Here is a 13,213-nt window from a genome sequence, read left to right as displayed (position 1 = left end):
TTCCTTCCTTCCTTCCTTCCTTCCTTCCTTCCTTCCTTCCTTCCTTCCTTCCTTCCTTCCTTCCTTCCTTCCTTCCTTTCTTACAGTTTATTTATTTATTTAAGTCATTTCTATACCCAGTGTGGGGCTCGAATTCATGACCCTGAGATGAAGAGTCACATCCTCTTCTGATTGAGCCAGCCAGGTGCTCCTTTCAATACTGTGTTTTGAGATTCATTCAGTGTTGTTTTATGTCACAATAGTTTCTTCCTTTTTATTATGTGTAATACTTTGTTGTTTAAATATAGCACAATCTGTTTTTTCATTTACTTGCTAATGGATATTTGAGTTAAGAGTAGTGGGCCATTATTTCAAATTCCTAAAAGTAGAACTGCTGGATCATATAAGTGTATACGTTCATGAGAAATTGGCAAACTATTTTCCAAAGTGTTGTATTATTTTACACTCTTATCAGCAACACATGAAACTTAATTTCCTCCACATCATCACCAAAATGTGATGTTGCAGCCTTTTAAATTTTAGCCATTACAATGGTTTGCGTTTGTATTTTCTTTGAGTATAATGATGTTGAGCCTGTTTTCATGTCCTTATTAACCATTAAGTTGTTTGGTTTTTTTTATTACTGATTTGTAAGAGTTTTTTTCCCTATAGGCTGTATACTAGTCCTTTGTCAAACATGTATATTACAAATATTTGTTTCCAATCCATGTATTACCTTTTTGGTTGCTTAACAACATCTTTGAATAGCAGGCATTTTTTATTTTTTATGAAGACCAATTTATCATTTTTTTTCTTCTGTGGTCATGCTTTTTGTACCCTAAGAAATCTTTGCCTACTCAAGCTCATGAATATTTTCTCTTATGTTTTCTATGAGAAGTTTTACAATTATCACTCACATTTAGTCTTTGATCCATTTTGGGTGTGTTTTGTGTTTGGGGAGATTTTTTTTGACGTTAATTATGCTCCGTTTGAATATCAAATTTTTCTAGTAGTATTTGTTAAAATGACTATCTTTTCACCATTGTATTACCTTAGCATTCTTATGAAAGTAAATTACTATACATGTGTATCTATCCCTGTATTCTTTTCTGTTTATTTATGTAACCATACTTATGCCAATTCTACACTATTTTAATTAATGTGTTTTCACAGTAAATTTTGAAAACAGGTAATGTAAATCATCCAACTTTGTTCCTTTTTTCCAGGATAGTTTTATTATTGTGAGACCTTTGTATTTCCATATAAATTGGAGAATCAGCATGTGAATATAGGGACTTTATTGGAATTGTGTGGTATTCATACATCCATTTTTGGAGAATTACTTTTTTTTTAATTAAAATTGTCTGCAAATCAATGTACATGGTGTATATCTCCACTTATTTAGCTCTTCTTTCATTCATTTAGTTTTTCTATGGTTGTTTCTATAGCATTGTTTTAAAATTTTATTTAACAATTATCCATTGCTAGTATAGAAAATACAATTGACTTTTGTGAATTCACCTTGGATCTAGTGTTAATTAGAAATGTTGAGAATGGTCTTTGCTTTGTTTTTATTGGGGGGGAGGGAGCTTTCTGAGTTTCAGCACTAAATATGATGTTAGGTAAAAGTTTTTTTGGTAAACATATACCCTTAGCATGTTGAGGAAGTTCCTTTCTATTTCTAGTTAGTTGAGAGTTCTATTTCTAGTTAGTTAACCAATTCTTAAATCAAGAATTGGTGTTGAATTTTGTCCAATGTCTTATTTTTGTGTCTATCGAGCTGATTCAAATGAGTTTTCTCCTTTTAAAAATTAATTAATTAATTAATATGGTGCATTTCATTGATTGGTTTTTGAATGCTAACCCAACCATGCATTCTGACATTAGCTTCACTTGCATTTTTCTGTATATATAGTGCTAGATTTAATTTGCTGATATTTTGTTTGGGATGACAGCACTTATCTTCACAAGGGGATTGTATTGTGCAGTTTTTTCTTTTCTTGTAATATTTTCTGGTTTAAGCATCAAAGCAATTCTGAACTCAGTACTTTCTGAAAGAATTTATTCATGATTGGTATTATTCCTATTTATTTATTATCTTTATTGTGGAAGAGCACTTCACATAAGATCTACTATCTTAAATCTACCCTCCTAGAGATTTTATAGCTTTACATTTTACATTTAATTTATGATCCATTTTGAGTTATTTTTTGTGAAAGGTAGAGTCAGTGTCTAGTCATTATTTCCCATGTGAATGTCCAGTTTTTCCAGCACCATTTGTTGGAAAGACTATCCATTCTCCTTTGAGCTGCATGTACTCCATTGTTAAAGATTTATTATCTGTGTTGGTCTGTTTCTGGGGTTTTTATTTTGTTCCAGTGATCTCTTTGTTTATTCTTTTGTGAATACCATACTGTCATTATAGTTTATAGTAAGTTTTGAAGTTGGGTGTTGTCAGTTCTTCAGTTTTCTTCCTCATTTTTTTTTTCTTCTCCTCCTCCTCCTTTTTCTTCTTCTTCTTTCTTTTCCTTCTCTTCAGCATTATGTGACTATACTGCATTTTTTTGCATCTCCATATAAACTTTAGAATCAATTTGTCAATATCTACAAAATAACTTGCTGGAATTTTTATTGAAATTGCATTAAATCTCTAGATAAAATTGGGAAAAAGTGACATCTTTTCTTTTTTTAAGATTTTATTTATTTACTTGTCAGAGAGAGAGAAAGACGGAGAGAGAGCACAGGCAGGGGGGAAAAGCAGGCTCCCTGCTGAGCAAGGAGCCCGATGCGGGACTTGATCCCAGGACCCTGGGATCATGACCTGAGCTGAAGGCAGACGCTTAACTGACTGAGCCACCCAGGCGTCCCAAGAAGTGGCATCTTAACAATATTGAGTCTTCCTATCTATGAACATGGAATATCTCTCCATTTATTTATGCCTTCTTTGATTTCTCTCATTAGAGTTTTGTAGTTTTTCTCATACAGATTCTATAATAGTTTGTTAGAACTATTCCCAGATACTTCATTATTTTGGTGCTAATATAAATGGCATCATGTTTTTTATTCAAATTCCCATTTTTCATTCTTGGTATACAGGAAAACAATTGCCTTTTTTTTAAAGATTTTATTTATTTGACAGAGAGAGAGAGAGTGAGCACGAGCATAAGCAGGGGGAGCTGCAGAGGGAGAGGGAGAAGCAGACTCCCTGATGAGCAGGGAGCCCGATGCGGGGCTCCATCCTAGAACCCGGCATCATGACCTGAGCTGAAAGCAGACACTTAACCAACTGAGCCACTCAGGAACCCCAACAATTGACTTTTGTATATTAACTTTGTATCCAGCAATCTTGTTGTAATTAATTAGTAGTCCAGGAGATTTTAATTTTTTTTTTTTTTTTGCTTTTTGGTCAATCATTTGGGATTTTCTTTACATAGTCAATCACAGAATCTATGGAAGAAACAGTTTTTTTTTCTTCTCAACCTGTATATTTTTCATTTCATTTTCTTTTCTTACTGAATTAGCTAGAACTTACAACAAGATGTTGAAAGGAGTGGTGACGACCATCCTTGTCTTGTTCCTGATCTCAGGGGGAAAGCTTATAGTTTCTCAACATATATAAGATATTAGCTGTAGGTTTTCTCTGTATGTTCACTATCAAATTTAGGAAGTTTCTCTCTATTCCTAGTTTGCTAATATTTTGTATAATTCATTAAGTGAGTATTGGATTTTGTCAAATGCTTTTTCTACATCAATTGTTATGGTCATATGGTTTTTCTTCTTCAGCCTGTCAGTATGATGAAGTGATTGATGTGTGAATGATTATGAGAGATACTGATCTGTAATTTTCCTTTTTTGTAATGTTTCTGGGTTTGGTATTAGAGTTACACTGGCCTCATAGCATAAGTCAGGAATTTCACACATCAATTTTGGGAGAGTATTGTGTCTGTAATTCCCTGGGGTGAAGGCAGTATGAACTTTTCCTGGGTTCTGTCCTAGTTGCTTCTTCTCTTGGCTAATTTTAATTTGCGTACTTTCCATATAATAAACCATAACTGTGAATATAAAAGCTTTCAATGAGTTCTGTGAGTCCTTCTAGTAAATTACCAAACCTGAGAGTGGTTTTGGAAATCCATTGAACTTGTGTTTGGTGTAAGTAGTGAGGGAAGTTTTGGGGGTGTTCTAACTGCAGTGGGCATAAACTCTACACATCCTTACCCCCCCAACATTATTGAAGTATGACTGACAAGTAAAAATTATGTTTTTAAGGTGTTCAACATGATGTTTTGATATACATATACCTTCTGAAATGATTACTACAATCAAACTAATTAACCTAACCTTCACTTCACATAGTTACCATTTTTTTTTTTTTTGTATGTGGTGAGGACACTTTATCTATCCTCTTAGCAAAATATACGATACAGTATTGTTAACTATAGTACATCATGTTGTACAGTGGATCCTGAAAACTAATTCATTCTTAAATGAAAATTTGTACCTTTTGAACAGTATCTCCCCTTTTCCCTCACCCTCCAGACACTATTACCCACCGTTCTGCTCTCTCTTACTATTCTCTATTTTCTGAAAAAAGTTGTTTCATATATTTTTCCTAGTTTTCTAGTTGGGTAAGAGTTTCTTGGTACCAGTTACTCTGTTTTGACCTGAAGTGAACGTCTTAATTTAGTATTTTAATTGTTTAGAGATGCAGAACTATAAATGTTGACAGCATTCATATTCTTCCCCAAAACTCAAAAAATAAGCCCAGTAAGTATAGTTCCTGCCAAAGTTTATATTATTATCATGATGTCTTTTTACTTGTACATTCCATTAATTCATAGCAATGTGGAGCTGCTCCCTGTTGTAATTTTCGTACTTGTACACTGAAACCAGGATCACAGTGTGATGCAGGATTATGCTGCAGGGACTGTCAAGTAAGATTTAAGTTTATTAATATCTTCTAAGTATATAATGAATCATGTCTTAGATACTTTAAATCACTTAGACCTATAGCTGTAAATAAAAATAAATGAATTTTTTGAAACTAATATACTGTATGTTAACTAACTGGAATTTAAATTAAAACTTAAAAAAATAAGTGAACTTTCAAATAAAGAAAAATATACTAAAGTCAGAATCAGATTTTTGATTTTGTGAACCTTAATTGGATGTTCAGGTTTTCTTCTTATGCCATTATTCTGCCTGACTTGATCCTGTTGTTCTTAAGCCTTGATTGAGAGCTATCATACAATTTTCAATACAGAAGATCTCCCTTAAAAGGGACTTTTTATTGGGCGCCTGGGTGGCTCAGTTGGTTAAGCGACTGCCTTCGGCTCAGGTCATGATCCTGGAGTTCCAGGATTGAGTCCGCATCGGGCTCCCTGCTCGGCAGGGAGTCTGCTTCTCCCTCTGCCCCTCCCCCCTCTCATGTGCTCTCTCTCATTCTCTCTCTCTGAAATAAATAAATAGAATCTTTAAAAAAAAGGGACTTTTTATTTACTCTATTCATTATTTATATTTTTAGAAATAATATTGTTACTGGTTGTGATAGGTATCTGTAGGTATGTAATTGAAAGACACAGCAGTTTCCCATAAATGTATAAATAATGAAACTTACTAGAATAACACTTTTTTTATTTTATTGTTATGTTAATCACCATACATTACATCATTAGTTTTTGATGTAGTGTTCCATGATTCATTGTTTGCATATAACACCCAGTGCTCCATTCAGTATGTGCCCTCTTTAATACCCATCATCAGGCTAACCTATCCCCCCACCCCCCTCCCCTCTAGAACCCTCAGTTTGTTCTCAGAGTCCATAGTCTCTCATGGTTCGTCTCCCCCTCCGATTTCCCCCCTTCATTTTTCCCTTCCTGCTATCTTCTTTTTTTTTTTTTAACATGTAATGTATTATTTGTTTCAGAGGTACAGGTCTGTGATTCAACAGTCTTACACAATTCACAGTGCTCACCATAGCACGTAGAATAGCACTTTCTAAATGCTATGTTAGCACACAGTTTAAACTATAAATTTATTATTTATTCAAAGATCATTTAATTGAAAGATCACATATTAGTTTATATGTTGAAGATGTTGACTCTTGTCCCGTTTTCCTTTTCAGCTCCTGCAATACATTTGTAACAGATTTGTCATATGACAGTCCCTCTATTGAACTACCTAACATAGGTTCTGTGTTCTTGACTATCCTCGACTAATGCAGTTTTGTTATTTTTTTCTAGAATCTTATCATGTGGTTACATTCTTACCTCTGTGATCTTTTTGTTGTCAACTGGAAATCATCAATTAAGAAGTATGAGATAGACGCCCCTTTAAGATTGTTTATATACATTTTCAGATTCTGTATATGAAAGTGTTAATTAACTACAGGATAATTCAGGAGAACAATTATGATTGAGTTTCTTCTCTAAGAACCACCTCTTTAACTACCCTTTGGTTTTCCTCTGTTAATTCTCGGTTATTTATGTATCATATTTGTCATAGAATTATAAATATTCCATACTTACAAACTATACTTTGAATAAGTGTATTTTGTTTGGAAATTGTCTGAATTACACTGTTTTCACCCAAGAAATAATTATTTCAAGCTAAAAGTGATTTTTCTTCCCTTGTACTGAAACACAGACAGAACTTTGGCTATCATCACATCATATTTGTGTTATACTTTTCATGTGCATATGCTTATTTCCTGTTGTAGTTAATAACATTCAATTTTTTTCAATATGATAAACATAATGCTTTATACAAAGAAGGTACTAATAGACATTAATGAATAAATAGATCATTAAACTATAAATAGAATTAATTTTGAAATAGAACAGTTTTGAAATAAATACTGAGAAACACAACACTCTTAAATGTAGTGCTTTATTTTTTATATTTTAATTTCTATTAGATTGAAAGAGCAGGTGTTCAGTGTAGGGGAGCAAAACATCATGAATGTGATATTGCTGAATTTTGTGATGGAAGCTCACCGCAGTGTCCATATGATGTAACTATACAGAATGGACATGTATGTAAAGAAAAATATATGTGTTATGATGGAGGCTGCCAGGATCCAGATGCACGTTGTGAGATCACATTTGGAAAAGGTAATGTTGTTTTGTAAAATCTACATAGTTGGTACTTCATATTTTTATTTACATCACCAAGACAAGTGGCAATTAATTATATATATAATTATATATGTGTATATATATATGCATATTACATTTATAAATATAATTATAATGTGCATATGTACACATATATAATTATATGCATAATTATATACATATGTATGTATGTATAATTTAAATTTTATCTATATATTTAAATTCTTTATTCTATTGAGCATCTATATTTTTATTTTTTCAAACTTTATTAAGGTATAACTGATAAAGAAAGATACATATTTAAGGTATATGAATTAATGTTTTGATGTTTTGTGAAATAATTGCCACAATCAAGGTACTTAAAATATTAGTTATATATATATACCAATAAATGAAATTGCTTGATCATAATGTTCATTTTTAATTTTTGAGGAGTCTATATATAGTTTTCCATAATGGCTGTGCCAACTTCATTCCCAACAACAGTGTATAAAGGTTCCCCTTTCTCCACATCCTTGCTAGCACTTTTTATTTTTTATCTTTTTGATAATAGCTATCCTAAAAGGTGTAAGTTGTGGTTTTGAGTTACATTTTTCTGATGATTAGTGATGCTGAGCACATTTTCATAAAGCTGGTGGTCATTTGTATGTCTTCTTTTGAGAAATGTCTGTGCAGGTCTTTTGCTATTTTCAAATCTCATTATTTGTTTTTGCTCTTGAGTTGTATGAGTTATTACATATTTTGTAGATTAACCCATTATCAGATACGTGGTTTGCCAATATTTCTCCTACAGGTCTCATTTTCATTCTGTTGATTGTTTCCTTTATTAAGAAGTTTTTTAGTTTGGGCGCCTGGGTGGCTCAGTCAGTTGAGTGTCTGACTCTTGATTTCAGCTTAGGTCATGATCTCATGGGTCTTGGGTCCAGCCCCACATCGGGCTCCCTGCTCAGTGGGGAGTCTGCTTGAAAGATTCTGTCCTTCTGCCCCTCCTCCCTTTCTTGCTCTCTCTAAAAATAAATAAATAATTTTTGTAAAAAAAGAAGTTTTTTAGTTTGATGCAGTTCCACTTGTCTATTTTTGTTTTTGTTGTCTGTGCTCTTATGTCATATCTAAATATTATTTCCCAGACCAATGTTCAAGAGCTTTCTCCTGTTTTCTTCTTGTAGTTTACAGTTTCAGGTCTTAAGTTTAAACCTATCCTGACCCTTACCGCCTTCTGCAGCTTTATTGAGATGTAATTGACCTATAACATTGTGTCATTTTAAGGTATATAACATGTTGATTTGGTATGCTTATATATTACAAAATGATTACCACTATATTGTTAGCTAACACCTCTATCATGTCCTATAATTACCATTTGTTTCTGTGGTGAGAACATTTAAAATCTTTTCTCCTAGTAACTTTCAAGTATGTTATACAGTAGTATTAAGTATAATCATCATGTTGTACATTAGAAACCCAGAACTTAATTCATCTTATAACTAGAAATTGGTACCCTTTGACAAACATCTCTCCCTTTCCCCCACCTACCAGCCTATGGTAATCACAGGCTATGTATGCTTTGTTTCTTTGAGGTCAGTTTTTTGTTTTTTAGTGATTTCACATATAAGCAATATTATAGAGCGTTTGTCTTTCCTTGTCTAACTTATTTCACTTGGCATAATGTCCACAAGTTTATCCATGTTGGCACAAATGGAAGGATTTCCTTCTTCCTCATGACTGAATAAAATGTTATTTTATATAAATACTACATTTTCTTTATTGATCCATCCATTGACAGACACTGTTTCCATATCTTGCCTATTGTGAATAATGCTGATACAAACATGAGGATGCAGATTTCTGTTCAAGATCCTGTTTTCATTTCCCATGGATACGAAGTGGATTAGAAATGGGATTGCTGGATCATATGGTAGTTCTACTTTTAACTTTTTGAGAAGCCACCATACTGCTATTCATATGGCTATACCAGTTTACGTTTCCACCAACAGTGCGTAAGTGTTTCATTTTCCCCATATTTTCGCCGTTTGTTATTTCTTGAGTTTTTGATGAGAGCCATTCTAATAAATGTAAGGAGTTATCTCATTGTGGTTTTGGTTTGCATTTCTCTGATATTAGTGATATATTGCGCATATTTTCATGTACCTTTGGCTATTTTTATGTCTTTGAAAATAGTCTATTCTATTCCTTTGCTCATACCTAAATCAGATTGTTTGGGTTTTTGCTATTGAGTTTTACAAGTTCTTTATATATTTTGGACATTTTCCTTACCAAATACATGATTTGCAGATATTCTCTCCCATTCCATAGATCGTTTTCATTTTTTGATTGTTTCTTTTGCTATGCAGGAGCCTTTTAGTTTGATGAAGTCCCATTTATTATTTCTTGTTTTTGCTGCATGTGCTTTGGTGTCATATCTAAAAAGTCATTGCCAACAACAATGTCAATGTCAATGCTTTTTCCCTATGTCATCTTCTAGGATTTTTATGGTGTTCATTCTTACATTTAAGTCTTTAATCTATTTCAAGTTAATTTTTATGAATTGTGTAAACCAGGGGTTTACTTTTATTCTTTTGCATGTGAACATCCTATTTTCCCAATGTCATTTATAGAATAGATTCTCCTTTCCTTGTTGAGTATTTTTAGCTCCCTCATCAGATTATTTGTTGAGCATATACATGGGGTTTTGTTCTGGGCTCTCCATTCTGTTCCATTGGTTTGCTCTTCTTGTAACAGTATCATACTGTGTAATTGAAATCAGGAATTGTGTACCTCTAGTTTTGTTTTTTTTTCTCAGGATTGCTTTGGCTTTTCAAAGTTTTTGTGGTCCCATACAAATTTTAGGAATTTTTTTCTATTTCTGAAAAATGCCATTGGAATTTTGATATAGATTGCATTGAAACTGCAGATGGTATTGGGTAGTAATGACTATTAATTCTTCTGATCCAGGAACACAGGATAGCTTTCCTTTTGTATCTTAGATTTTTTTCATGAAAGTCTTGTAATTTTCAGGGTACAGATCTCTCACTTATTTGATTAAATTTATTCTGAAGTATTTTATTGATTTTGATGCTAGTGAGAAAGGTATTATCTTTATTTCTTTTTAAGCTGTTTTGTTGTTAGTGTATAGAAATTCAAATGATTTCTGTATGTTGATTTTGTACCCTACAGAGTTACTGAATTTAATAGTTCTAACACACCTTTTTGGTTGGGTCTTTAGGACTATCTCTATATAAGATTATATTTTCTGCAAGACAGTTTTACTTCTTTCTTTCCAATTTGGGTGCCTTTTATTATTTTTCCTCCCTGACAGCTCTCATTACAACTTCCTGTGCTGTGTTGAATATGAGTGGTGTGAATGAGCACATTTGTCTTATTCCTCATCTTACAGAAAAAGCTTTCAGCTTTTCACAATTGAGTATGATGTGGCTGTGGGTTTATTATATGTGGCCTTTATTTTGTTAAGGTACGTTCCTTCTGTACTCAATTTGCTGATTATTTTTATCATGAAAGGATGTTGTATTTTGTCAAATGCTTTTTCTGTTTTTAATGAGAGGATCTTATGATCTTTTATCTTTCATTCTATTAATGTGGTATATCACAGTTATTGATTTGCATATGTTGTACTATCCTTGCATTCCAGAGATAAATACCATTTGATAATGGTGTTTGGTTCTTTTAATGTTCTGTTGAATTTAGTTTAGCAATATTTTGTTGAGAATTTTTACATCTGTATTCATTAGAGATGTTGGTCTATAGTTTTCTTATAGTGTTCTTATTTGACTTTGGTATCAATATAAAGCTGACCTCATAGGATGAATTTGGAAATAGTCTCTCCTCTTCAGTTTTCTGGAAGAGTTTGAGAATGATTGGCATTAACTCTTCTTTAAGTGTTTGGTATAATTCACCAGGGAGACTATCTGGCTTGGCCTTTTCTGTGTTGGGAGGTTTTCGATTACTGATTCTATCTCATTACTCACTATTGGTCTGTTCTGATTTTCTATTTTTTCATGATTTAGTATTGGTTGGTTATGTTTCTAGGAGTTTATCTACTTTTTCTAGGTTATCCAATTTGTCAGCATATAATTATTCATAATAGTTGCTGATGATCCTTTGCGTGTTTATGTTATCAGTTATACTGTTTCTTCTTTAATTTATGGTTATTTATTTGAGTCTTCTTTTCTTCGTCTAGTTGGATATTTGTCAATTTTGTGTGTCTTTTCAAGAAACCAACTCTTATTTTGTATTTCTTTCCATCTGCTCATCTGGCGGCTTGTTTGTTCTTTTTTCTTTTTCCTTGAGGTATAGAGTTAGGTTGTTTATTTGAGACCTTTTTTTTTACTTATATGGAGGCTTTTGTTGCTATAAACTTCCCTCTTAGAACTGCTTTGCAGAATCCTATAGATTTTGATATGTTGTTCTTCCATTTTCATTTGTTTCAGTATATTTTTTGATTTCATGTTTGATTTCTTCTTTGACCCACCAGTCGTTTCAGAGCATGTTCTCTAATTTCCACATATTGGTGTTTTCCAGATTTCTTTCTATTGTTAATTTTCAGTTCCATATCATTGTTGTTGGAAAAGTTACTTTGTATGATTTCAGTCTTAAATTTGCTAAGACTTGTTTTATGACTTACCATATGATCTGTCCTGGAGAATGTTCCATGCACACTTGCGAAGAATGTGTATTCTGCTGCTGCTAAATGGAATATTCTGTATGTGTCTGTTATATCCATTTGGTCCAAGGTCTGGTCTTAGTCCAGCTTTTCCTTGTTGGTTTTCTGTCTGGATATCTATCCATTGTAGAAAGTGGAATCTTTAATTCCTGTAGTATTATTGTATTGTTGTCAAGTTTCTCCCTTCAGTTTTCTTAGTACTTGCATATGATATTTAGGTACTACAATGTTGGGTGCATATATATTTATGATTGTCATATCTTGAAGAATTGACTGCCTTATTGTATAATGATCTTTTTCCCCTTCTTGTTGCCATTTTGGCTTACAGTCCCATTTTGTCTGACATATAGCTATCCCTGCTTGCTTGTTTTCCACTTGCATGGAAAATCTTTTTCCATTCCTCTACATTTGCTTATGTGTGTCCTTATAGCTGAAGTGATTCTCTTGTGAGCAGCATATACTTGGGTCTTGTTTTTCTACCCATTCATGAAGCAACTCTATGTCGTTTGATTAGAAAATTCAATTCATTTGCATTTAGAGTGTTTATGGATAGGCAAGGACTTACTAATTCCAACTTGTTGATTGTTATTTTGCTGTTTCATAGTTTCTTTGTTTCTTCCTCTCTTCCTGCCTTCCTTTGTGAATTTGTGATTTTTCATAAAAATTCTTTTTAAAAAAATTTTTAAATTATTATGTTATGTTAATCACCATACATTACATCATTAGTTTTTGATGTAGTGTTCCATGATTCATTTGCATATAACACCCAGTGCTCCATTCAGTACGTGCCCTCTTTAATACCTGTCACCAGGCTAACATAACATAATAAAATTAAAAAAAAATAAAAATAAATAAAGAAATAATGGGTAAAAATCATATGACTCATTAGATGCAGAAAAAGCACTTTACAAACTATAAGATAGTTTAATGGTGAAAATTTAAACAAATTCCTGGATTTTTTGTTTCTTTTGTCTCTGCATTTTTTGCATATTTGATGGAGTAGTATCCTCTTCCAGAGTTTATGGACTGGTTTTGATGGGGAAATACCTTTACCTGTGGGTGAGTGTGTTGGGAGGCATTCTCTCAGTGAAGTATAGAGATTACAGCTCCAGGGAAGGCCCTGTGGCACAGTCTCTATGCAGCTTCTTCAGCTGAGGTCAGTGCCAGTGAAGATTGCAGGGGTCCTCAAATGACCAAAGCTGTGGCAAGGTTGTTGGGTTCTTCAGTGTTGGGTTCTTCACTTCAAGGTGATGGTGGTGATGGTGGTGGTGGTGGTGATGGTGGTGGTGGTGGTGGAGGTGGTGGAGGTGGTGGCAGTGGCAGTGGCAATGGTGTCTGATGCACAGTGCCTCTGTTGTAGTGATAGGGCTGAGGTTGGAGCACTTATAGAGTGAAAGCATGCCAAGGTCTGGGGCCATGGCTAGCCCAGAGTGTCAGTGGCTCT

The 13,213-nt window shown here is 33.3% G+C and overlaps 1 protein-coding gene across 1 annotated transcript in view; it reads left to right on the top strand.

Annotated features, from left to right (window-relative positions):
- LOC118009944 (disintegrin and metalloproteinase domain-containing protein 32-like) overlaps positions 1–13,213 on the top strand; it is a 196,519-nt gene that overhangs the window by 113,300 nt on the left and 70,006 nt on the right. The window contains exons 13-14 of the mRNA XM_035003988.1: positions 4,818–4,910; positions 6,893–7,088. Of these exons, the coding sequence (XP_034859879.1) occupies positions 4,818–4,910; positions 6,893–7,088 (289 nt within the window). The remainder of the gene's footprint in view (positions 1–4,817; positions 4,911–6,892; positions 7,089–13,213) is intronic.

The sequence above is a fragment of the Mirounga leonina genome, unplaced genomic scaffold (assembly GCF_011800145.1).
Source record: "Mirounga leonina isolate KUSES-001 unplaced genomic scaffold, KU_Mleo_1.0 Mir_128, whole genome shotgun sequence".
In the NCBI taxonomy this organism is placed as follows: domain Eukaryota; kingdom Metazoa; phylum Chordata; class Mammalia; order Carnivora; family Phocidae; genus Mirounga; species Mirounga leonina.
The sequence above is the reverse complement of the archived record's forward strand: the minus strand, read 5'-3'. Positions and strand labels throughout refer to the sequence as shown.